The sequence below is a fragment of the Coturnix japonica genome, chromosome 1, assembly GCF_001577835.2.
Source record: "Coturnix japonica isolate 7356 chromosome 1, Coturnix japonica 2.1, whole genome shotgun sequence".
NCBI lineage: Eukaryota > Metazoa > Chordata > Aves > Galliformes > Phasianidae > Coturnix > Coturnix japonica.
This window is the reverse complement of record NC_029516.1, coordinates 30,388,745-30,413,838: the sequence shown is the minus strand read 5'-3', so window position 1 is coordinate 30,413,838 and position 25,094 is coordinate 30,388,745. Positions and strand designations below refer to the sequence as shown.

Here is a 25,094-nt window from a genome sequence, read left to right as displayed (position 1 = left end):
ACTTACATGATTGCTTCAATATTTGATCTAAGTTGTATTATATTTAGTTAATTAGCTCTATATATCCATCCATCCAAAGCACATGTTTCTCTGCTGGTACATCTGCATCACATATTCTGTTCCATTTGGATCCAGGAGAGAAACTGATTTTAAACTGGAAAGCAACGGAAAACCAACCAAACCAAATCTCCTAATCTAGACAGATGACTTGAAGTGCAGTCACTGGGAGTTTTACAAGCAACATTAATCCTTCACAAATCATTCCAGAAAGATCCAACAGCAGAACAGCCCTGGTTTGACAAAATGCCTCCAGAAGAGCAACAGACACTCATCAAGATACGCCAGACATCGGTTCTGAGGTTGTACTGCTGGTGTTTGGATGGGTGAGCAGTGGAAAAAAATCAGCAGACTATGAATCAAAAGTGGATGCAAAAGGACATCAGCAAAGCTTCCTTGGTCTTCCATGTTCTCCAGTAGGGAGACTAACTGATGCCACTTTGTACAAAAACATCCCCCGGGTTGAAGGCTTCAAGACAGCTGGTAAAAGACTTGGGTTATCTTTAACCAGTTAAGGCTGCGGAAATGTATTAGCACTTTGTCTTCAAGAAGGGAAGAAAAACAAACAACCACCAACAAACAAAAAGGTTCTTAAAAATGCTTCTTTACTGCATGGATGACCGAAAAACGTAACAAGTTGACCAGACAGATTTAAAGTCTCCCACCATGGGGATCCTGTATCTCAATTTCATTTAAGCTGGTGGCAAGAGCACTGGGAGGCAAAACCATCTCCAGCCAACCTAGCAAGGAATGCTTTGAATCTGAAGCAACAGGAGAATCTTCAAGCAGAAAAAGGCTGATGATCCAGGAAACTACAACTCATCCAATTTTACCTTGAACCCAGGGAAGGAGAAGCAGCAAATAATTCCAGAAGTTACTTCTAAACTTAGTAAAGAAAAGAAGGCAATTGCAAACAGTCAGTGGGTATTCATGAAAAAAAAAGAAAATCGAGCCTGACCAATCTGACAGTCTTCTAAAATGAGATGACTGGCTTGGCAGATGAAAGAAGAACACTGAACATTATCTTGACTCCAGTAATGCTTTCAGTACTGTCTCCTACAGTATCCTCATGGAAAGACTGATAGAAGTCTGAGTTAGATGAACGGACAGCGAAGTGAACTGAAAACTGGTTGAATTGTTGATCTCAAAGGCTTGACATCACCAGGATGAAGTTGCCAGTCACGCAACCCAAAGAGTAATTCTGTAGCCAGATCTGTTTAATATCTTAATAGCCTGGATATTTAATCGGAATGCTCCCTCAGCAAGCCTGCGGATGACACAGAATTGGGAAGAACATTTGATACACCATGACTGTACTGTCATTCTGAGGGACTTTGAATGGCTGTGGAAATGGATAGGAACTTCACAAAGTACTACAAAGACAAATGCAAAATCCTACATCAGGGAAGGAATAACCCAAGGCACCAGTAAACATACCAGCTAGAATGAAGCTTGGAGAAAAAGCATCTTGAGGGTCCTGGTGAACACTACACTGACTGTAAGCCCACACTGTACAGTACAACCAGCATACCAGAACAAGAGTCTCCAGCAATGGGGACACAATGACAACTAGAGCACAGGAACATCTGACATAATGGGGAGGCTGACAGAGATGGGATGTTTGTCCTGAGAAAGAAAAGGTTCAAATGTATCTGAATTACATCTATAAACATGTGATGGAGGCTGGGGGCAAGGGCAGCACAGATGACTGAACCAGACTCTACTCATTAACACTTGGGGAAAGGACAAGAGGCAATGGCCACTAACTGATATTCATAAGAAAAACAAACAAACCCATTCTAGACTTACCCTCTCAAGTTACTAGCATCAGCCTCACAGAGGTTAGTTACCTTACCCACCCCCTTTTGACAAACAAGTCATGGTCAAGCCAGGCAACAGCAAGAGTAATTAAGCTGCACATTCTATGAATTCAACAAAATGTCCCTGCCTCTTCTTAGAAGTAAAGGCTCCCAAGTGCCAGCTGAGGTTGTTCCAAGGGGAAGAAGGACAACAGCCTTATTCTGCTAATAAATTACTTGTATAAGATCCAGCAAAAGGAAAGCAAGATGAGGGTCAGAGCATCTGATTTTTAAAAGTTCTCAGTTTATTGATAAATATCCTTTGCATCTCCACAAGTAAGATGTACTGCATTCTGCACTTGAAACAGGATTTTCTGTTTATTCCATAAAACTGGAATACTAATATTTTTTAAATAGCCCACAGAATAAAGTTTTGACCAATGAAGTTCACATCAGTTACTTAATACAAAAGACTATGCCTTTCCTCTGCAGAAACCCAGCCAAAAGTCCACGGAAATCAGTGCCAGCTTTCTCCTGAATTTACTGAGTTTTTATTAAGTCCTTCACAGAAACACTATGGATTTTGCTCTGGAAAACGCTGTCCAGATGGAAATGAGCAGAAGGCTGTACAATACCAAAGAGGTGGGTAATCAGGAAAATGGAGCATTTTAACCCATGTCAGAGAGTTCTTTTGCCCAAACAAGGAACAGAATCAACAGAAAACTATCCCAGCAAACAGCTGTCTTCTGTCACCACTGGATTTGGCATCCAAACTGCAGAGGGCAGGCACAGCACAGAAGGCCAAAGCTTCATCACAGCCATCTTTTTAAGGTGCTCCTTTAAAAAATTCTTTTAAGACAGGAAATTAATGTGTTGAAATGCAAAAGAAAAACTGTTTGTAATCTACCATGAAAGCTTCTGCTCACCGGTGACTGAAATGAAGAGGCGACTGCAGTCTGTATTTTTGCAAAAGGTCATTTCAGTGACACGAAAACTCTGAACCTACTGAATATTATCCCTTCAGTCCCAGGCTCAGAATTTATTGCACGCTCACAATTTGCTGAGACTGTGTAAACAGCCTTCAAGATCCCTGCAGCAGAGAGCAATGTACGTGGAGAAGGAGAATCCTATTTTAAGAGTTTCCAGAGTAAAAATTACTGGTTTATTGTAAACTTGGCACTTAACTTTGTAAACAGTTGTGCTTCTTCCAAATTCCCTCCACCCTATCCATTGTCTTATTTATTTATCTTATTTAATGCAAATTTCTCTTACACAAAGCAAAAAATGCAATTGAAACTCCTATCCAAATCAAGGTTTCTTTGTTCTATTGTGAACCTTACTCCACTGCACAATACCATTACACAGAACAATACACATTTAAACCTCTAATGCCCACAAGGGAGAGAGCTCATTTGGAGCTTCCAAGTGGATAAAGCAAACTGGCCTGGGGACAAAATATTGTTTAAAAATGTGTTAATCTACACTTTCTTCTTGAATCTAAACTCCCTCCACACACCCTGCACCCATTTACCTTTACTTCTCCAACGTTCTGTACACTTACATTTGCATGCAGCTGCCCCTGGTACTCATTGTGGGGAAGGTAAAAGTAGAAACCATAAGAAATATTCATTCAGAAACAGGTGTAGTATAAAAGCACAGGACACAGCTGGTACCAGTACCCACAATGCTACTGTAAACAGAACTGTCCTCCACCAAGAGCTTTATTCCTCAGAAACTTCAGTAGTGATACTCAGAGACAAGAGGAAAAGGCAGATAGGACAGCAGCTTTTAGACATATTACAGCATGCAGAACTGACATCTACATGCAGTATAAAAACGACCAGCAACCCCAACTCATCCACAATAAAATCTAAATTCCTTTTCCAGCTCAGCCCTCCAGAAGCCTATAGTTAACCAAGCTATTTATCCTGCAGAATGACAAAGAAGCTCAGAATCAGTGACATTTGTAAACTCCATTGACTGCAAGTGTCAGGCCTCCATACACCAGCCATACACATCATCTGGTCACAGCAAGGAGTTGCATTGGGCTGTGATGAAAAGAGGCAAAAGGCAGAAAGGAAAATCTTGGTCACTGAAAAAAAAAATCATCAGAAGAACAAGTTTTTGTTCTTCTGGCCCACAGCTTGCCCCACATCCTACACAAACCAACTCTCAGAATACAGGCAATTCTGATAAGCTCTTTCCGGTCTATGGTTCCCAAGCTCAAGTAAACGGGGCCTGACACTTTACCAGATGTTGGCCATGACTGCCACTTCCAGCTATGACTGGAAAAACTCTCAAAGGCGCTGTGCTTTAACCCAGCAGGCAGTGTCTGTTCAAAGCAACAGAGCATCTTGCCTACAGATTCAGGGACTTAAAAATTAAATAATTACCACTTCCCAGTTAGCGATCTCTGTTTTACACAATATTCGGCAACACTATCCCATCACCAAAGTGCTTTCCCTGTGAAAATGTTTAGGGAAATAGCATGTAACATCTGTACAGCAATTCAGCAGCCTTTTTTCAGATATGAGCACAAAGCTTTTTAATATTTACACATCTATTGCTCATGATGCAAATATCATTCTGCTCATTCACTCTTCCACAGAACCTTTATTCCATCAATATTGGAATTTCACAGCTAAACATATTAATAGGGTCATAAATATTCAGGTTATGCAATAAAGGCAGTGGAAGCAGCCAATAAAATACTGTTAGCTTTCATTTACAGCAGCTGGGAAGGCCCTGCCAAATGTTGTTTTACATAACAGGTCATGACGCTCTGGCTACACTAAGCTTTCTGATCACTCTTCCTTTATCTGCTATGATTCTGAACACAATATGAGGCAGCACAGAGTATCCAAAGGATTTAGAAGTCCTTTCAAGCACACCAACATTTCAAAGGTTTAAAAGATTAAAATATCAAAAAGTACCTTGTAGTTACCACATTTGTGCTTTTGCATTTTACAGCACAGGAACTAAAGCAACGTTCAAATCACTTATCTGAATTAGCTTAACAATTCGTTGCCTGCAGTAAGTTCTAAAGGTGACCTTAGTACACCATACTTTGGTTGAGCTAGACATACAAAAAGGAGAACAACATTCTGCAAATTTAAGAAGTCCCCACTGCAGTTTTCAAAAGGCATCCTGTATGCTATTGAAACATTCCGTAGCACGTGTAAAATCCCTCCAGCAGCCTAAATTAATTCTGTCTTGTGAGCCACACCTTCAATGCTTGACAGTTCTTGCTTTGCTTCAGCATACCTATTTCAGTATGCTTCCTTTGTTGCAGTCCACTGCTAGTCCCACGAAATCAGGATTCCCAAAGCACGGACAGAGCCCACCAGCTCTCACGCAAGCACCAGGCTGGCACGTGGGCACAGGACTTCTGACTAGGTCAGAACTTTTGGCTGTATGAAGTGATGACTCACAGTTTGATTCATTTGTTTTGCATATTTCCATGCCAAAATTAAGCCCAATCCTGTAGACATTTATGGAGATTAGTGGCTCTGGGAAGGTTAAGAGCCCTGGTGAGGTCAACAGATTCATGCATGTAAAGTAAACAAGGCTGTGCGTAACAGGACACACACGGCAGCTACTATACTGCTTAGAAAAGCTGTACCACTTCATTCACTCCTCTAGCCCTTCAGTTGTTAGCAACTATTCACAGCACTGAATGAACTACAAAGCCTAATGCTTTAACTGACTGAAACACTAGAGAAGCAGGTCTCAAGCTTATCCTGTAAGCAAGGCTTATTACAGAGAGTAGAGATGTCTATACATATCTATACCGTCCATCAGTTGGGGCACAGCTCCAGCAGTGCCCAGGCCACCAGCTAAAAAACTCCAAGCTCAAGTAAACAGGGCCTGACTCTTTACCAGATGTTGGCCATAACTGCCATTTCCAGCTATGACTGCAAAATATAACTCACAAAGGTGCTGTTGTTTATCCCAATAGGTAGCTAAGCACCATACTCACACATTATCTCACATGGTCCCCACCAGCAGGATGGGAAAGAGTGGGAAAACAAGGCAGAACTCATAGGCTGAAAGAAAAACCATTACTAAGATAATAGTAATGATAATGATATATACATATACATTCAGGAAACAAGTGATGCACAAACAATTGTATATCACCCACTGACCAATGCCCCGCTACTCCCTGATCAGTGGCTGCTCCCCCAGCTGGCTCCCCACCATTTTCAGGTTTTTTTGCATGGTATCATATAGTACATAATATACTTCTGGACAATTTGGGTCAGCTGTCCTGGTTCTGGTCCCAGCTCCTTGTGCCCCCACTGCCCTCTCAATGGCAGGACAGCCATTTATCTTCTTCTTGTCTTGTTCTTCTTTTGCTTGTAAGCAAAATCCTTATCCTGTAGGAGCTGTTACTGATTCAGGATGCATCACCTCCTCATTTAATACAACATTCAATTACAACTGGAGGAAAAAAGAAAAAGAAGTAATCAAATGAGTAACTCTATAAATTACTTGGAAACTTGGTGGCACGCAAGACAGATCTAAATACAACACAATATATTCCAGTGCACAAATTCAGAAACATACCCAAAGGGTTGCCCTAAACTCCCTTCCAAAATGAAGTATAAAAAAGAATGTGGACATTTCCATCTCCTTGGCTGATTCTGAGTTACAGTGCTTTGCACACAGCTGTTCAAACAACCTGACTTCATCACAGGCAGCTGAAGTACCAGAAGTAAAGAACTGGCATTTTAATATACCCACATAAAGCCCAACGACTTTAGGTGCTCTGGCTGCCTGAGGTGCTGTCTGCCTGCTGTCCCACATAACAGTGCAAAGGAAATAACCTGATCAACCGTCATGACCAATAAAGAGGCGTTCAGTTTTCTTCTTCTTGCAGCTATTTAACTGCATTTCTTACAACTGTATTAACGGCTCTATGACCATTCAGCTTGTCACTAACCCAGTGATTGCTTTACACACCTGCAAGGCATTAAAATAAAAATCAATACAAAGGAAAGGGCTGGGCTTTGGTTTTGTTTTTTGTATACAGTACCAGTGTGCAACAAAAGAACAAGGTATACTCTGAATACTTCCCCCTTCCAGATTAATAATATGAGTATTCTCACTTCAGAGAGGCAGCAAACATCTCTTTTATAGCTGTTCCCCCTTTCACCTTTTTCATCCCTTTAAAAAATTAGAAGAGAAATGCACACTTGCTGGAATACACAGTGAAACCCATCTCTTCGGTGAGTGCTTTAACCACCAGGCAATGGATTCGCGTTCACCCTGTAAATAATTAAATATTCATTAAGGCTGGGGAAAAGCAGAACAGCTTCCCCAAACACAAAAAGAGGAGGAGATTTGTCCCTAAATACTCCGTTACCTCATTCTTGGAGCAGTCACTTGCAAGATGGGAGATATGAGACTCAAGGCTCAACACTGACTAAGATAACGGCAGTAAGATACGAGGGCAGACTCTGTATGTGAATGCTCTGATCACCAGGAAGGATGCACTGATCAGGCTCCTAACATCACAGTATCATATAGATTTCCACATGGCTCAGCAAAAGAAACTTTAACGTTCCAGGTCATCGCTGGTAGCAACTCAGATTACATCAGGATGGGGCCAGCATTATCTCTTCCCTCTGCCAGCTGGAGGCAAAGCAGCTTCTGGTCTATAAATAAGGGGAGCTACCCTAGAGAGGCGCTGTGCTTCAAATTATAACAGTGCGCAGAACAAACACATAGGCCTGTATACATGGTCACATACACATACCCACAGACACCTCTGTAGTGAGACAGCAGCTAAAGGGGAAAACTAACCATGGTAACTAAAGCACAAACACTTTTAAAAGTTTAAAAATTCTTTTATTGATTTAATCCCACAGGATACTTTCCACCCTATGCCTCTCAAAGCCCATATGGAAGAGTGTGAAAACTGCTGCGGTAGCCTGAAAGTCTGCTCCCTCCAACCTGAGCCAAGACCTCCCTAGTTACACAGCAGCCATCCTGTAGCCGTCAGGAAGCAGCACAGAGCTCTACTGAGCTGGCCGGCTGCCTGCCTGCATCTCCTTGACCTGTCCCATTGCCTTCCCTTCCGTTCTCCTCAGTAATCTGCTGCATCGCCAGCCAGGGTGGGACAGGCTGGAGGAATTACCCCTCGGTTCTTATTTTCAATCCTTCCTCCCTCTTGACGTGAAAGAGGGTTTCTTTGCTCAGTGTTATAAAGCATTACCATTGTCTGTCCAGAAAGGTTTCCCAGGGATACTCTGAGATAGAGGCAAAAGCTGACAGGCAAATGTTACGTGTGTTAGCTATTTGTTCTTCACTTCCCAGTTACCTACATTCTTTAACTAGCCTTGAGGTGCTCCACGCCTCACTGCGGCTTACTGCGATATGCATCAACTGGACCAGATTTTTTTTAAACCATTTTTTTAGTCTCATAACAAAAACATGGTTCAGTTTTCTGTAACTGTGTACGACCAGGCTCAACAGAAACACGAGCATTTTATTATTTCTAGGGAGACTTCAAGCAGCCCACCAGTATCCAAAGGAAACCTGCATTAAATCTAGAGAGGGACATTTTGTTAGAGAGTGAAGTGGTAGGACAAGGGGTAATGGCTTTAAACTGAGAGAGTTGGTTTAGATCTGATAAAAGGTAGAAATTCTTTACTCAGAGGACAGTGAGGGACTGGCACAGGCTGCCTACAGAAGCTGTGGAAGCCCCATCCCTGCGGGAGATCAAGGCCAGGTTGGGCAGGGCTTTGGGCAACCTGGCAAAGCAGGAGGTGTCCTTCCATGTCCACAGCAGGGGTTGGAACTGGGTGAGCTTTAAGGTCCCTTCCAACCCAAATCATTCTGTGATACACAGTTTTAGGTGTTAACAGTTTGTTGATAGACAGATGACTATTTGGATTTCACTTAAAGGACCACTCAGTAACTTCAGTCAGGTATATGGAACAGGGCGGTTCAAGATACTCTTGGCTGTTTCTCAGTTAAGCCATACGATCTAGGCTGCACGGGGATTCCACCTTTCTCCAGGTAAAGTTAAAGAGAGCAACAGCAGCGTTGTACAAGCAGCACAGCGTCTGACCCATACCTCAACATCATGGCACCAGAAGTGGCTGGCAATTAAAGGATTACAACAGAGTCACTGTAATCCGATGAGCTGAGCTGCTGATGCGCACAGACTGCTCGCAGCAGGCTGCCCAGGGAAGAACTGAGGCAGGGTGTGTGTTGGCTGAAGGCTCCACAGAGCAGCTCTAGGGGAGCAGCACTGATGGGCCTCACTATCCACACTGGGCTCCCCATAGATTTGCACAGTGCATCTGCTCCTATTCCACATTTCACTGTGGCTTTGAGGAGAGATAACCTGAGATCGATACTTTTGTTCTATTTTCTGTCATGACATTACAAATCTCACTAATTTTATCCATTGTTATTTGGAAATTAGGAAGGCACCAATACACAACAGCAGCCTTAAGAGGGCACATAATACATATAATCCTATTACACTGGTTCTTAACCTCAAGTAGTCTGTTGGGAAGCAATGCCATCATAGATTAGGAAAAAAAATAAACTTCTTAAACACACCACTACCTGCTTGCAATACAGAGCAGACAAGTGCATCTAAGAAGCAAGGACAAGAATAACTGGATGCACCACGCAATTAGTTAAAGTTAACAATACAAATCTAAAGGTGTTTGGAACCTGGAAGAAAACAGCAGTAAGTCTCCTTGTTCCATAATAATAATAAATAGAATATAATAGTGATAACTGTTCATTTACTCTACTACTTTCAGTAATTGCTGAGTTAGTTTCAGTTCAGATGCCTGCTTATCTTGGTACTGAATGAACACCTTTTTTTTATTCCTTTTAAATCTTGTCTCTGACCTAGCACTTAGGATTGTTTATCCTCTCTACACTTAAAAAGAAGCAGAGGGGAAAAGCTGAGAGCAGCAAGGCTTGAAAGAAGACAGGTTGTTATAAGAACAGAGTCATACAAGAGCTATCACTGAATGTTATTAGACTTCTGTTGTACTCTGTAAACAGACTCCTCTGCTTTTCAGGAAGCAGATACTTCAGAACTGGATAACACACAAGAGAATGATCTTTTACCATATGAAAGTACGGACAGTGGAAAGTGAATCAGCACATCTCCTTATTTAGTCTAACACACAGATAGAGCAAAGCAAAAAGCGAGCGCTAATCTATTTGTGATGAGTCCAAGCAGCACCTTGAAGACTTCTGACAGAACACAGCACCAGTGAACTGCTGGTAGATCCTACACTCGGAGCAACTCAGATGAGTAAGCCCTGAGTCAGTTAAGCAGCCTGGACAGTCCGCTTACATGAATGTGCAGGAGTCATTTCTGTTTCCCACAGCAGCCAATTATGTCAAGGGTTGCAGTCATTACTTCCTGGAAGTCATCATTCAGTAAGTCAGCTGTACTTGCTTCTCATTCTCAGTATGGTTAACAAGAAATGGTACATTACAGATGCAGTATTTCTCTATAACTTTTACAGTATTCATTATATAATTTTGTATTTTCTTATAATTTTTGGAATTTACTTCTATTTCACAATTTAAAAAGCTCCCTTCATTTACACCCGTAATAAGAAGGCTCAGGAGTCTCCATTTGTGTTATCACTCAATAATAAGTAACACGTCAAAGTTAACAGGGATAGTTCAATTGATGAATGCATGATTGCACTTCTAAGCAAATTCTACTGGAATTTCTCCTAAAAAAAAAAAAAAAAAAAAAAAAAGAGAAAAAAAGTGATTTCCCCCCCTCCCCCTTTTCAGCGCTCTGATTTAAAAGCAACCCTCAGCCCCACCTAACCATGAACACTATGATCAAGGGAAACACAGATCCATATGCCTGCACAGAGTATTCATTAAAATCAGGTCAGCTGCGCTGTCCTGCACTGTACAGAGTTAGAAATTAATGATACAGGTCATCCAGAACCCATTCCGCAGACATGAGTGTTACAGTCAGGTCATAAAGCACACATTTCCTCCACAGCACCTTCTGAGAGCATTTTTGCTTTGCTAATGCTCATTTCCTCGAGATTTCTGTCTGACATAGGAGGCTGGGTCCTTTTTCTGCCCAAATGTTTCAAGTGAGAGACCACAAAGGGCACCTTCTTTTCCTACCTGCAATGTCTGTATCAATAACGCACACCTACAGCTGGGATGATTTGATTATGCCGATTGTGAACTAAACCAAGTGGCTTTTTTTCCATTCTATTGAAGGCAAACTGTTGGTTACAACGTCCATTCTCAAGGACAAGCAGAGAGCTAAACCAAGGCCAGGTCCATACTCAAAACAGAGCATTAGATTTGGCTCAGGTTGTCTGCACAACATTATCATGCTTTCCACAAAAAGACAGCATCGCCACCTCAAGATTTATTGGACACCTAATTCTTCTCATAAGGTAAAAATCAAGGTTTTCAGTAGGTTGTACGACGTGAGATTGAAAACTGCACCCTGAAATTCATACAACATATACTTGAGAAAAAGTCACATGAACAGAGAGAGGAGAGGGAAGGGAGCACTGAAGAGATTTTCCTTTTTTGGTTACTGAGCTGTAGGCAACAGCAAACAGCTCTGGGGTACGAACATTTTGCTCTGAATCACTGGGCAGAGCATAGGTAAAACGTAACAGATCACCTTCAGCCTGCCTGCTGGCCACAACTGAATTGTGACATACTTGCATGTCCCACAGGCAGCAGAACACAGCAGATTCTTGAGGAAGCGGTATCTCAGGATTACTGTTCCCATTACAACAGATCAAAGTGAATTGTTTGCCTTGGAGTACTCCCACAGGAGCAAACCATCACACAAACTGCTACAGCAACCTACAGTTGTTTAAATCCTGGAAACAAAGGAAAAACAGCAGTGATAACAAACTTCTCTGGTTCTGGTCCCCGACATAGCCTTGGTAATGTAAAAGACATGCAGCAAGCAACCTTCCTGTGCAGAAAGCTCAGCTCAGCCTCTTGCCAGGAACACAGCCCCATGCTCACAATAGTCGCACTCACTGCACAGTCCTGCAGATCTATGCTAGCACAAAGTAGTTTTGTCAGCCCTCTTGCCTCCAACCACTGCCTCTGGTATTGGCATTTCTCCTCCTCCTGATGCACATGCAGCCCCACCACCTCTCACCCTTCAAGTTACCTGAGAGACAGGCAGTGGGACAAGCAAAAAGTGTGAGGAATGCCAGGCCATGGGCCACCTGCAGCTCATGGACTGCAAGGCAAGGAGCCAGGCCCAGTGGCCTTGCATGGGAGGCTCACAGCAGGTCCCAGAAAAGTCTCAGAAAGGTCATCAGCTCAGAAGCTGGCAGAGCAGAAGGAGCAAGTCACAGGGAAAATGCTGCCACAAGAATGAAATCTCCAAAAAGCAGAGGGAGCGGCACATGGGGAGCAAAGAGAGCAATACAAACTGCCTGTGAATGAAAGCAACCCCAAACACAACTCCTAAGCCTTTTTTGCCCTGTGAAAGCCAAGCAGTAAGAGCAGATTAGACTTTGATAAGGATTAATAAAAGCTAAGGTAGCACTAATTTCCACTACAGAGATCAGAAAGGTTATGTGTGGAGTACTGCACCAGCAAGATGTCACAGCAGCTTGAAGAGGATCTGAAAAGTACCACCACAAGAGCACACACACACACTGACAACCTGTCCAGATCCATCTGTGCTCTCCCTGATGTCCAGCCCTGTCCAAAGCGGAGATCAGACATGACACACTGTCAGGCCACGGTCAGTGATTTCCAATAGGCTGTATCATGGTCAGCAAGGGACTTCTGGAGCCACAGCAGCACTGACCTGCTTCCTTCCAATACTACCATCCATCAGCTCTGACTGACAGGGAAAACAGTTTTAATAAAAGGCAAGAGCCAGCCCAAGAGAAGTTTGAGGCAGAGAATAAGATGAAATCTGGACCCCATTGCGTCTTACCACAGCCATTTCAAAGCTATAAGTTTAATTTTATTATCAACCGGTACTTCAGTTCATAAAAAAGTGACCAATAAAAGATAATGGCAGGAAATTAAATGAACCTTAGCATGATTTAGAACCTTATTCTGCAATAGTGCAACTGCACAGAAAGTACATCTGCAAAGGAAAAAAAACCCTAAAGAAGCATCCAAACTGCTACAGATGCAGAAACAAGTTAAACCTTTCTTAGAATAATGGAAAAAGAAGTGCAGGTACAGACAAATCTTACACATTAAGTATATGTTATGATCAACATTTTTCCAGAAAGAAATACTGGTCAGACGTGATAAACATTTTTTCCAGAAAGAAATACTGGTCAGACAACCCACTCATTGCTTGTCCTGTCATGTGTGCTACAGCATTTCATTCACCTTTAAATTCAATTGAAACAGTAAATGTAGTTTCACTGCAGGACTGGGGAACAGAAGCTGCAGCGTGTAGTCAAACCAGGAAAAAAATAAGTGTATCTATCTTCCTGATCATTGGTCATGTTTTCCAAAAAGGTACAAAATAATAATAATTTGTTCCTTAACTACTAGAAAGAAAAACTAAGAGATCTAAATATCTGAAATCATTCCTTCATGACCTTTGGGAAGGAGGCTCTATTCAGGGTTACACACCACCCAAACGATTTGCTGCACAGCACTGAACTAATACAAGTTCTTTGGATTGTATTCCAAAACATCTATGAGAAAGCCAGAAGTACCAAATACACAGATGACAAAGCCTGTTCAGTTTGTGACTCAACTTCTTAAACCTGCAGGTATCTCTTTCAGCTGCATATCCAACTATAGACTCACTGATGTTTACCCAAAGAACTGAGATTTCTATCCTGTAGACGATAAGATCCCAGTAGGAAGTAGTGGAGGAAAAAAACATTTCTCTGGTAGCCAGTTCTAAGTCTTAAAAAAATAAACATGCCAGTTTAACATTTGAATCACCTGTAAGCTCCTGAGGAGCAGCTCCAATCCCCTCTGCTACCATACATTTCTTCTTTGGAGGAACACAATTCTGCAGTGAACCAGGTATTCAAGATCTCCCTAGCTCACCACTTTCCATACCTGAGACACTCACAAAGACCTCAGTAGACACTCTTGTATTTCTTCACTGCCACAGATTGCTTGTTAAGTTTACTAATATATAATATTTGACATTATTAGCCGCACCAGGTTGGTCCACAGAATACAAAAGATAGCATAATATAGTATAACAGAAGGCTAATGCAGATCATTGAGTCAAGGAATAGCTTTGAACTAAGATATGCTGTGAATAAATCTAAGAAGGGTCACATATCAGAAGGGTAATATTCCAAACTATAACACCAGTCCATTGCCTTGTTAAATAGGTCCCTTTCCTCCCTAGCTCTAGGCCTACCACCACTCCCTACCTCCATTCAGCTTCATGACTGGGAAGAAATGTGCTTCCAAGAACTTCAGAAGCCCTATAAAATTACCACTTTCCTTAGAAAAAAATCACATGCAATTGACAGTCTAGATGATCAGAGATATTCTAAGAAGCTATTTTACTCGGTAATCCAATACAGGCTGCACACAGCCCAAGCCACTTCAGAAATAATTTAAGTCATTCCTCCAAACTGTCAAAATATTCTTGAAAAAAAGAAGCTCTTGATGCTTCCTCCAAAGCCTTTGCTTAAGAAGTGGAACACCGCTGAGAAGTAGGTGCTTCAACAAGACTATGAAGCAACAAGTTCAGACTGAAAGAGAAGTATCTCAAGACAGCTCACTTTCACATAGTAAGGAGTTTCAGAACCAAGCAGTACTTCCCATCTGCCTCTCTGTCTTTACAAATTCACCCTCCACGTGAAAAATTTCCTCCTAAGATCTAACCTAAACCTCCCCTGTCTCAGTTTAAAACCATTCCCCCTTGTCCTATAACTATCCGCCCTCATAAACAGCCATTTCCTGTCCTGTTTATATGCACACTTCAAATATTGGAAGGCTACAATAAGGTCTCCCCAGATCCTTCTCTTCTCTAAGCTAAACAAGCCCAATTCCCTCAACCTTTCCTCATAGGAGAGGTGCCCCAGCCCTCATCTCGACTTGTTCCAAGAGCTCCACGTCCTTCCAGTGCTGTGGGCCCCAGGCCTGGACGCAGTACTCCAGATGGGGCCTCACAAGAGCTGAGTAGAGGGGGACAATCACCTCCCTCTCCCTGCTGTCCACCCCTTTTTTTAATGCAGCCCAGAACACAGTTGGCCTTCTGGGCTGCAAGTGCACACTGCTGGATCATGTCCAGCTTCTCATCCACCAGAACCCCCACGTCCTTCTCTGCAAGGCTGCTCTCAAGGAGATCTTCCCCCAGTTTGTATAAATACATGGGATTGCCCTGACCCAAGTGCAGCACCCCGCACTTGGCCTTAGTGAATGTCATTAGGTTTTCATGGGCCCACTTCTCCAGCCTGTCCAGGTCCCTCTGGATGGCTTCCCTTCCTTCCAATGTATTGACTGCACGGCTCAGCTTGGTGTCATCTGCAAACTTGCTGAGGGTGCACTTGTTGCCAATGTCTATGTCATTGATAAAGATGTTGAAGAGTATCAGACCCAAGACCAAGCCCTGAGGGACACCGCTTGTGACCAGCCTCCACCCTGATACAAAACCATTAATCACAACACTTTGGCTGTATCGAGCCAGCCAATTTTTAATCCACTGAACAGTCCATCCTTCAAATCCACACCCCTCCAATTTAGAGAGAAGGATGTAGTGAGGGAACATGCCAAAGGCTTTGCAGAGGTCCAGGCAGACGACATCCATCACCCTTCCCCCATCCACCAAAGCCATCACTCCATCCTATACGACCACCAGATCGGTCAGGCAAGATCTGCCCTTGGTGAGGCCATGCTGGCTGTCTTGAATCACCTCTCTGTCTCGTATGTGCCCTAACAAAGCTTTTAGGACCATCTACTCCATGATCTTCCCAAGCACAGAGGTGCAGCTCACCAGCCTGTTGTTCCTTGGGTCTTCCTTTCTCCCTTTCTTAAAAACGGAAGTAACGTTTCCCTTTTTCCAGTCACCGGGGCCTTCAGACAGACATCATTTTTTACATGTGATGGAGAGCAGCTCAGCAATATCAGCCATCTCTTTCAGAACCCCAGGATGGATATCATCCATTAAATCAACAGCCAACCTACTGGTACTGCTAGAGGAGTGCCTAAGCTACCCGAGGAGGCCAGTTTACACCACCCAGGGACTAGGCAGAACAATTAACATCTGTAACTCCTCTAGTACGAAGCAGTAATGAGAAAATAAGCTTCTTGAAGAACACCACTAGCCAAGGTGCACCCCACAAACAGCAAAAGCTTTCTGGCCACACCCTTTCTCCTATCCTCATGCATGAAAGCCTGGCAGCATGCAGGGACCTAGGTTCCCTGCATTTACAGTCTCTTCAAGTCACCTAGCTGGCTAATTAGGACTGATTCCTTAGCCCCTGGCTTCCCAATATCAAAAAGATTCTCAGAGTATCACACAATGGCATCACGACTTTGATGTGTTATCACTGTGCTAACATCAAGCAGAATTATCCCTTAATACAAAGAGTTCTTGTGACATGAAAGAGCATTGTAGTGATACAGCTGGAAGACAGAGCAGCTCTGGCTACAATTTCCAGCCCAGCACATCTTACCAAACAGCTGCTCACCAATAATCTAAGTTGGATGGTCAGAACCAGACTGTACGGACCCCCACAGAGGAGCAAAGCAAGTCAGAATTCCTCCCAAGCTATGTTTACAAATGCCATTTCCCTTTGCAATTAGGATGGGGGACCATAACACTGAAGGAGGCAATGGTTATCAGAGGTGCTTGCTGCCTGAGTCTTTGTTGTTCATGAAATGAGCCAATGCACTTAGCTGGAGGGAAGAGTATTTTTATTTAGAAGAAAAGAATGGCTTACAGAGCAACCAGCCATAATAACAAACACCGTGAGCCCGTGACAATCATATTAGAAGGAGGCAAAGAGCAGCCCGCACGCCCTGCAGAAGGGTTTGGATCACGAGCGTTTTTCCTGCTCAGTGAGCAGGACAAGCCCGATCCATCTCCAGAGGCTCATCTGCCTCAGCCCTTCCCAGCAGGCACCCAAGCTACAGCGTGCCAGCCAGCTCAGCAACCCCAGGCTGCCCACCGCCCCTCTGTCCGGCAGTTCTCTTTATTTTAAGCCTAAGTCTCACCCCGGACCCAAAAAGCCTTTCATAGCTGACAGGTATTCACACACACACAAAGTTACGCTTGGAAAGAATAATGAAAAAAAAAACCTACCACTTTCAGGTAAAACAACAAAACCGCAGGAATCATTTGATCCTGCAAGATCGGTTCTTCGAGATAAGAGGAGAAAAACGACCGCGGGGCTACAGGAAACCCACAGAGCTCGGAGCAGCGGACGGGCTCCTCCCGCCCATTGAAGGCCCGCAGCCCCGGGCGCTGCGTGGGGCTCGTTCCGTCCCCGCATATCGCACACCCTGTACAACCGGAGCCCAGGCGGAACGCAGCCTTGTGGGTGCTGCGTCTCAGGTTCACACCCATCCCCGAAGTACGAATTTATTGCCGTTCGTGCCTTATGTAAGACAGTACCGGGAAGAAAAGCCCCGAGGAGCCGCCACCCGCTACTTTCTCGTCCTCTGCAGCGGGGAAACGCCGCGCAAAGAACAGGAGAGCCGGAGCCGGAGCTGAGCCGGCACTACTCCGGCACAACGCCCGCATGCGACGCAGCCCGGCGGTGCGAGGCTGCAACACTTCCTGGGATGGCTGGACAGGCTCATTCAATACCCGGCGATGGTTCATTCTGAGCCACAATCCCCAGGGCTGGGTGGGGGCAGCCTGGGGAAGGGACACCGGCTCACCATTGTCTCTCGCCTCGGTACCGCTCTCGGAGGCGTTCTGCCTTCCCCCAGCGGTACCGGGGAAGGTGCTCCGCCGCCCCACGAAGTTCGGGCAACAGGCACCGGGCCGGGCCAAGCTCCGCAGGCCGAGCCCCGAGGCCGGGAGCCGCGCCGCTTACCTTTCACTTGACTTTCATACTCCGCTATAATCTCTTTGTCCTTTTTGAATCTGCTCGGGGTTGACATTATCCACTCGCTTCTTCCGCTTCTCCCTCTTCTCCTCTGCTTCGATTATTATTAATTATTAATTGCTATTATTTTCCGGACGGACTCGCCAGCTGCCCCGGCTCCACTCGAGCCCGAGCGACGGGCGGCAGCGGATCGGGGGTAGGCGGCGCTCAGAGCAAGCCCGGCGCGGGCACCATCGCCTCCGGCAGCGCCGCCGGCAGCAGCAGGGCGCACCGCGGCCCGGGGCCGCCGCAGGGCGGGGCGGTGCTGGAGGGGCTGCCGGGGGGCACCGCTCCCACTAGGCGAGGGCGGGGGCCCGGAGGCTGCGCCCCACCATTGTTACCTATCGCTCCTCGCGCACCCAGGAAAAAGGAAGGGAAGGGGAGGGAGGGAGTGGTGAGGAGAGCTGCCTGCTGGCTGTGCTCGGTCGGTCCGCCAGAAGCAGCGCTTAGTGCCGCCGCGTTCGCTTGGGTGGGGACTCGGAGCCGGCGCTCGCCCTGCCGCCGCTATCCCCGCACAGCGGCGCCCAGCGCACGGCCCAGCCCCGGCACGGGGCGGCTCCTGCCGCGCCCCGAGAGGTGTCTCCGAGAATGAACTTCTCCCCGCCTCTCTCCCCCTCCCCTCCGTCGCTCTCCCGTCCCGCCTCCTCGGTGGTTCGCTCTGCTCCCGCACCGTCCCCCCTGCTGGCAGCCGGGCCGTCCAGCCCCGCCGTGCCCCGCTGCCCCGAGGCGGGAGGCCCAGCAAGGCCCGGCGGGCGGAGGGAGGGAAGGGGCCGGCCCTGGTGAGCAGATGGCGGCCGGGTGCCGTCTAGGGAGCGGCGTGCGAGGGGCCGCGAGGTGACGGAGGGGCCTTGATCCGCCGGGGAAAGTTAAAGCTTCTCACCGCCGCCTCCGCTGAGCTGCGGGGGGAAGGAGGGAGGGGCCGGGGCGAGAGGTGACCGCTGGGGACCCCGCGTTCCCCCTCAGGGCAGCGCGCTGCTTCGCCGCCGCTTTGCTGTAGGGCTGCCCCGTGCCCGCGGCACCGCCATGGGGCGTGGCGGCATTGTGCAAACGCTGCGGCTCGTCCCGAGGGCTGACACCGCCCGTCACGGCACTAAGAGTGGGAAGGAAACAAAGCAGGGTGGGAGGCCGCCCGAAATCGTGCTCCCTTGAAGTGCTGTGCGTGGCACATGGGGAACAAGGCCCTGCTGGGAGGATGGACGTCAGGCCAGTGGGCAGAGGTGCACGGCCCTGCCTGCAAACATTGTGAGCTTAAGGCCGTTCGGAAGGGCGGAAAGAGTTGTGGGTGGGAGTGCAGCCCCTACGCTCTTTCTCTGGGGTGACCCCAGCAGTGTGGGGTCAGCCTCCAACTCTGCCTGCAGAGCTGGCACCAGGCTTAGCCCTGTTGGGTTGTGAAGGATGAGTGAGCTGCCAGTGCTGCATGCTGAGATGATGGTGTATATGCCAGGAGCTGAGCGCTGCAGTTAGCAGAGCCAATAGCTGTGCTGCTTGTAGGTCCCATACTCCAAGCTGGGTGTCACCCACTGAAGGAGTCAGACGTGGCTCAGGGTGTAAAACCCTTTTCTTGTCCCCTGGCTGCCCTGAAATTCAGCCTTTGCTTGAAAAGGGTTGGGAAGTAAAAAGCAAAGGATGATGGATATTGCTACTATTTGATGGGCAAGGAGTGTGGTGTCATACTTGGAGTCAAAGTGAAACATGAAATTCCAGGGTTACAGATGCAGACTTTGGGCTGCAGGGAGATCAGCCTTGAGGAGTTTAAAAGCAGGCAATGGAGTTATGGAGATGTGGAGTGCTCTGCCAACTTCAGGTATAGCCAGAAGCATTTAGGCAAAGTTGCAGACAAGGAGTTTCCAAAGGTGGCTCCTGTGTGGTGGTAGTGCCCAGAGAAATAAAATACCTGTAGATCCTGTCCTGGACAGGCAGGCCTGACCCTTCAGGACAAACTGGAGTGAGCAGTGGGATCGTCTGCTCTGGAGTGGCTTAAGCCAGCTACACAATAATCTGGCTTGATTTGAGCTCTAGTGCTATGGGGATCTGGCCTTCGGAGGGAGATGGCACACATACTGTGTTAATGCTGACATTTTAGCCTGTGTTTGTATTTAAATCTTAGTAAAGCATTGCCTTAGCATTGCAGCTAATCACTTCCACACCTCTACCATGTCTTCAACATATTAGTAGTAAGTGTACATACCCTTTTCAGATCATTAAGTGCCACTCTGTCCCCTGTTTCTGGACTCGAGGCTCTGCAGATCATTGTCTTAGGTCAGGCCAGTCTCCATCTCTCTGGTCTGGGAGCTGAGTGTACAAACCATACCCAAAATGTGGCACGGATTAAGAATGTGAAGTTACTTGCTTTCTCCTCTGTGAAGGCTGAACAACAAAGATCCCTCTTGCAACCAGGCCTAGGATGGGAAATACTACCCAGTGCAAGATGGGGACTGGATTTCCATGTCTATACCATCCTTTTCCTTCTGTGCTAGATACTGCAGGCAGAGGATGTGGCTATCTGTGGAGCAGCAGGGAGGGAATTCCTGTTTCTCTGTAATTGCCTGTGAAGGCACAGAAACCATGGTTTGCCTTTGGAGATTGCTTTCCTCTGTTGGTGCTTTCAGCCTGTCCATGGCAGGTTCCCTAGCTAGGGATAGACTCGTGTTTGCAGATGGCTTGAGCTGTGCATACTCTGGATCCCTGAGTTAGGGTTGGCTTCCGGGACTACCAGGATTGAGCTGGTTGAGAAATCTGATTTCCACCCTCCCACACCCCCTGCTCTTCTTTAGGGATTGCCAAAGGATTGTGCGTTATTACATGGTGGTAATCTTCTTTGAAGATGTTCGTGGCAGCTCAAGTCTCCGGACTCAATTCCGCACTAATTTCCACAGCCTGCAATCCCATGGCAAGGAGGGTGATTGCACAGGAACAGACCCTGCCTGGCTCTGCGACACCACATTTGAGATGACTTACAGGACAGAGATTATTACAGAAATTCCTGTCTTCTGTCTCAAAAGGGTCTCTGCAGACTTCCCATCAATTTCAAGAGCAGCAAGCACTAGAGGTGTGGAACAGTCTTGATACATGTGTATCCATAGATGGTGCTTCAAAATGCTTGGTTATCCATGATGTAATTCTGTGAACTCTAAATTAGTGCACATAGAGCATATTCAGGTCTTGTCATAGGGGGATGCTATGGACATTTAAAATGTACTCGCATAAAGCCGACTGAGAGCACATATGTTGTTGGAAGAGGCAGAGCTGTATAAAAAATGCAGTGCAGTTGGGCACTGCAGCTGTACAGTACAGGAGCAGAGTTTGTGAACCATACCTCAGTGTGCAGTTAGATAATGTACTCCATCAGGGAACTGGAGATCCTGAATTATGTATGATAAAGCAGAGATGTGTTTATACAGAGAGCAGTCCCTGCAATACTTGATGCACTCGGTGCAAAAAAAGGAATAACATGAGCAAGCTGGATTCAGCTTGCTTGAGGACTTCGTTATTGCATTTCATTTACACAGCCTGATGAGCTGTGCAAGATTTCATTTCTTGTGCTGCTAATAAAAATAGACCGTATGAAACTGATGGCTGGAATATCACTGAGCTCTGTGAGCACATAATGAAATGCAGCCTTAAACAACAAAAACCTACACTAATTTCCTTCAGGCTGAAAGGAAGACAGAAATAATTCATCATGCTTGACAATTGCAGTCAATCAGTCATTTCACTGTTGGGCAGTAAGTCTCTAAATGAAAGGCCAAGCATTAATTGAAACAAAGAAACATTTGATTGTCATTGAAAAAAACAATAAGAAGCTGCTTTCTATGAGCTTGTTCAAATGTTTGTCACTGATAAGATGCACATTTCTATAGAATCAAATCTATTTGCTCAGGAATGAGATTATTGTAGTAAATATAGTTGCTTATCTAAGGTATAAAACCAGTGAAGCTTTTTTTCTCCCTCCCAATCAGCGCAGCACTTAATGCTGCTCTGTGCTCATAAACTCCTGAGACATGGAGACAAAATCTGGGATAATGGGGTTTGTCACTGCCTGTAGAAGAGCTGGGAATTCACCCTGTCTGACCTGAAAGTGAGTGGCTTTAAAGCGTTCAGATGGATCTCTGCAGCTATGAAATGAAGCTCTGTGTGCTGTCTGAACTTCAGCAGTCCAGGAAAGGCATTTCTCTCACCTAAGCTTCTATGTGAGGCTAAGCTGTGACTAATCTTCCATTTCCAGGAATGCTACTCTGACCACTGGCGTAGGAGCATTGCTTGTGAGGTCCTGTGCACACCATCTCTTCTGCAACAGAAGCCTTAGGGGTTTAATGTGTACTTCCTTGGATTACTGTTTTTGTCTGTTGCCAAATTGATGGGTTTCTTTCAGACACAATGATCCATATGCCCAAATTGTTAGCATTACACACCTAAATTTAGGCAACTAAAGGCACGTGCCTGTTCCAGACGTGTCAGTTAACCTCCTTCAGAAGCCAGCCAGGAGATGTGGGCACGTCCTTGGTGGTGATTACTGCACTTCACTTATTTTAGATGCTTATTTTAAGATGGATTTTGTTCCACTTTTCCTTACTGTCCTAACCAGGAGTCATAGCAGACAGGAGGGACGTCCTCTTTTGAAAACCTGAATGTAACGTGCTGAATGTTAACAACAGCCTCTTAGAATTATAGGTATTAATTTTAATGCCTCGTTCCCAATTAAAATGCACAGATAAGCATCTGCAGATTGTTTGTTTGTTTACTACTTGTAGTCATGTTGGAAAGGAATCCTCTTGGCCTGTTGTTTGAAGGAGGGTTCAGGAAAAATACAATTAGGTAATGTTCTATGTATGTGTTGTGTGCAGCCAAGCTGGCCGTGTTCAAATGTGTGTGATAGCTTTGTCAGCACGGAATACATAGATCTGAATCCCGCGGGGAATTGTTGATATCACAGAAAAAATATCTTCCAGGTAAAGTCACTGGCTTGAAATGAAAGAGAGCCCTCTGTCTGAATAAGGTAAGGGAAGATTCCAGCCCCAGAGGACCGGTAGTGTCTGGTATGTGAAAAATCGTTGTATTTCTTGTAAAACAAAAAGAGAAGTACCAAAGCCAAAGCTCCTGACATTAGTTTAGTTGCTACTTTGTTTGAAGAAATTCATGAGACTTAAAGCAGTAATTGGTATGTCAATATTTAGTCCCCTTGCTTTAGCATCATGAATTGCAGTTTAATGTTTCCTTGTTAATTTCTTCATTTTGAGCGGTGCTACTAGGACTAATGACAGAACTGATACATGGAAAGTTATGAGGCTAATTTGTGCCTTTTACTGTTGTTAGGAACATTATCCTTTTCCCCGCGGTGTTGCTATTTTCTTCCCAACTAGCAATTACAAAGAGGAACGAATTTGGGGTAGTAGCTTTTTCACTTAATGAGAAGAGACTAAGGCAACTTTGTTGGTTTGAAGACACATCCGAGTAATTGCATTCCCAGAGCAGGCCCTGCATTATCTGTAGGGCTACTTTCATCCTGCTGGTAGCTTTTGAATCCTCCATATTCCAGTTCTTCTCAGAATAATGATCTGAACGTCCAATCTGTAAGCACTGAACACCTGAATTTAGGCAGCTGCACGCGCCTTACACCTGCCAGCTTACAAACACCAGCATTATTCTGGATCTTTATCTTGCTTCTTAAACTTAACCGCCGCATTGTGCGGAATAGCGTCAGGAACTTTTATGGTTTAGCCTTTCTTTCCAAGCCTGGTGGGAGAACACCGGTGTGTTGGAGAGCTCTTCCGAGTGAGCCTGAGGGGCCAATTCAAGTCTCTGATGAGCAGATAATTGCATCTCTGATAATTAGCTTTTGGTTTTAAATTTTCTGTTTGCATTGTTTATGTTTGTTCAATCAGTTCTCAGCTAAAAATGAAGTACTTCTGCCACTTCATTACTCCTGACCTTCTCATGCTAATGACTCTGAATGGAGAACATTAAAAGTTGGAGTAAATTTCAAAGAGGAGACTGCTCGAAGGAACAGCAAAGAACTGAGAAGAATTGAGTTTTAAAAATTAGTCCCATATCCTTCATCATGCTGTTGCTGACTGACTTTAATGAGAATGCTTACATGGATAAAGCTGCTGGATTGCACCTCCGGCATTTAATAGAGGTATGTAACTCCTAGTCTTGCTGTCCTTATATGGCCGAGATAGGCCAGCTAGATCTTTCAGAATCTCAGCTTTTGGGGCTGCTTCTGTCGGTGCCAGTAGCTTGAAGGTTGTGAACCGCCCTTATTTGTCTCAGAAGGGCATTAATTTTGAAACTCAGCAATGACACTTCAAATGTCAGCCCTGTTCTTTTTGGCAGAAACATCCATCTAATGTGCATATTTATTAGTGTGGGCCAGAAGGGTGGGAACAGCTGCAGCCTATCAGGCTAAAAAGTGCACTGCTATTAATGGTCTACCCAGGATGCTGCTGTTGCCCTGATTCAGCCCCTTGGCCTACCCTCTGGCTGTGCCCTTCTCCAAGAGCAAGGCATATGTAAAGAGAAACAAGAGTGGAAAAAGAAAGGCCATTTCTGTAACATTTTCTCTAATTATGAGTAGTAGCAGTGTGCTCGATTTATTCCCCCCCCAGGTACTTCTAGCTTCTCTGTTGCAAAAATACAAACCAGGATCACGGAGGGGGGTGTCAGATGGCCAGATCTCCAGGCAAGTGGAAGTAGGGAGGGATACAGGCCCTGACATGCATTTGAGACCTGGTAATTCCACATTTTGCACCCAGCTGTTAGTGTGAGCTGGATGGTAGCAGCTGGAAAAGCTTCAGGCTGCAAAATGAACTGAATCGAGACCTCCTACTTCATGGACAGCTGTTCACTGAATTAAAAAGTAAAGTGAAGTCATTCTCCTACCATTGTGTTTTAAAAGACTTTGGTAACCCGGTAACTCTTTTTCAAACACCTTATGCTAGTGTGGTCCTCAAAAGGGAAGGTGGCCCTTGAGGCAGTCTCCCCTTCAAAATATGGAAGACCTAGCCCTGGGCTCGGAGGGGACTTCATGCATTTTTCTGTCCTTAGCTTTTCTTATTGCCTTGCTACAAGAGGCTCTCTTCACGTAACATGCCCGCTTCCCTGCAGCAGAGGCATAGATGCAAGGGCTGGGCATGCAGGGGGTGCTGTGGTATGCACATCTCCTACTGGACCTGTTATCATGTCATACTCTCAG

General features: G+C 45.3%; 1 protein-coding gene across 3 annotated transcripts in view; it reads right to left on the bottom strand.

Moving 5' to 3' along the window:
- SRGAP1 (SLIT-ROBO Rho GTPase activating protein 1) overlaps positions 1-18,485 on the bottom strand; it is a 129,749-nt gene extending 111,264 nt beyond the window's left edge. The window contains exon 1 of one of the 3 annotated variants that reach the window (XM_015855433.2): positions 17,852-18,485. In XM_015855433.2, coding sequence (XP_015710919.1) covers positions 17,852-17,918 — 67 coding nt within the window. In that variant the 5' untranslated portion in view covers positions 17,919-18,485. The remainder of the gene's footprint in view (positions 1-17,851) is intronic. The other 2 variants (XM_015855441.2, XM_015855445.2) reach the window with 2 other exon arrangements.
- Between the last annotated feature and the right edge of the window lie 6,609 nt (positions 18,486-25,094).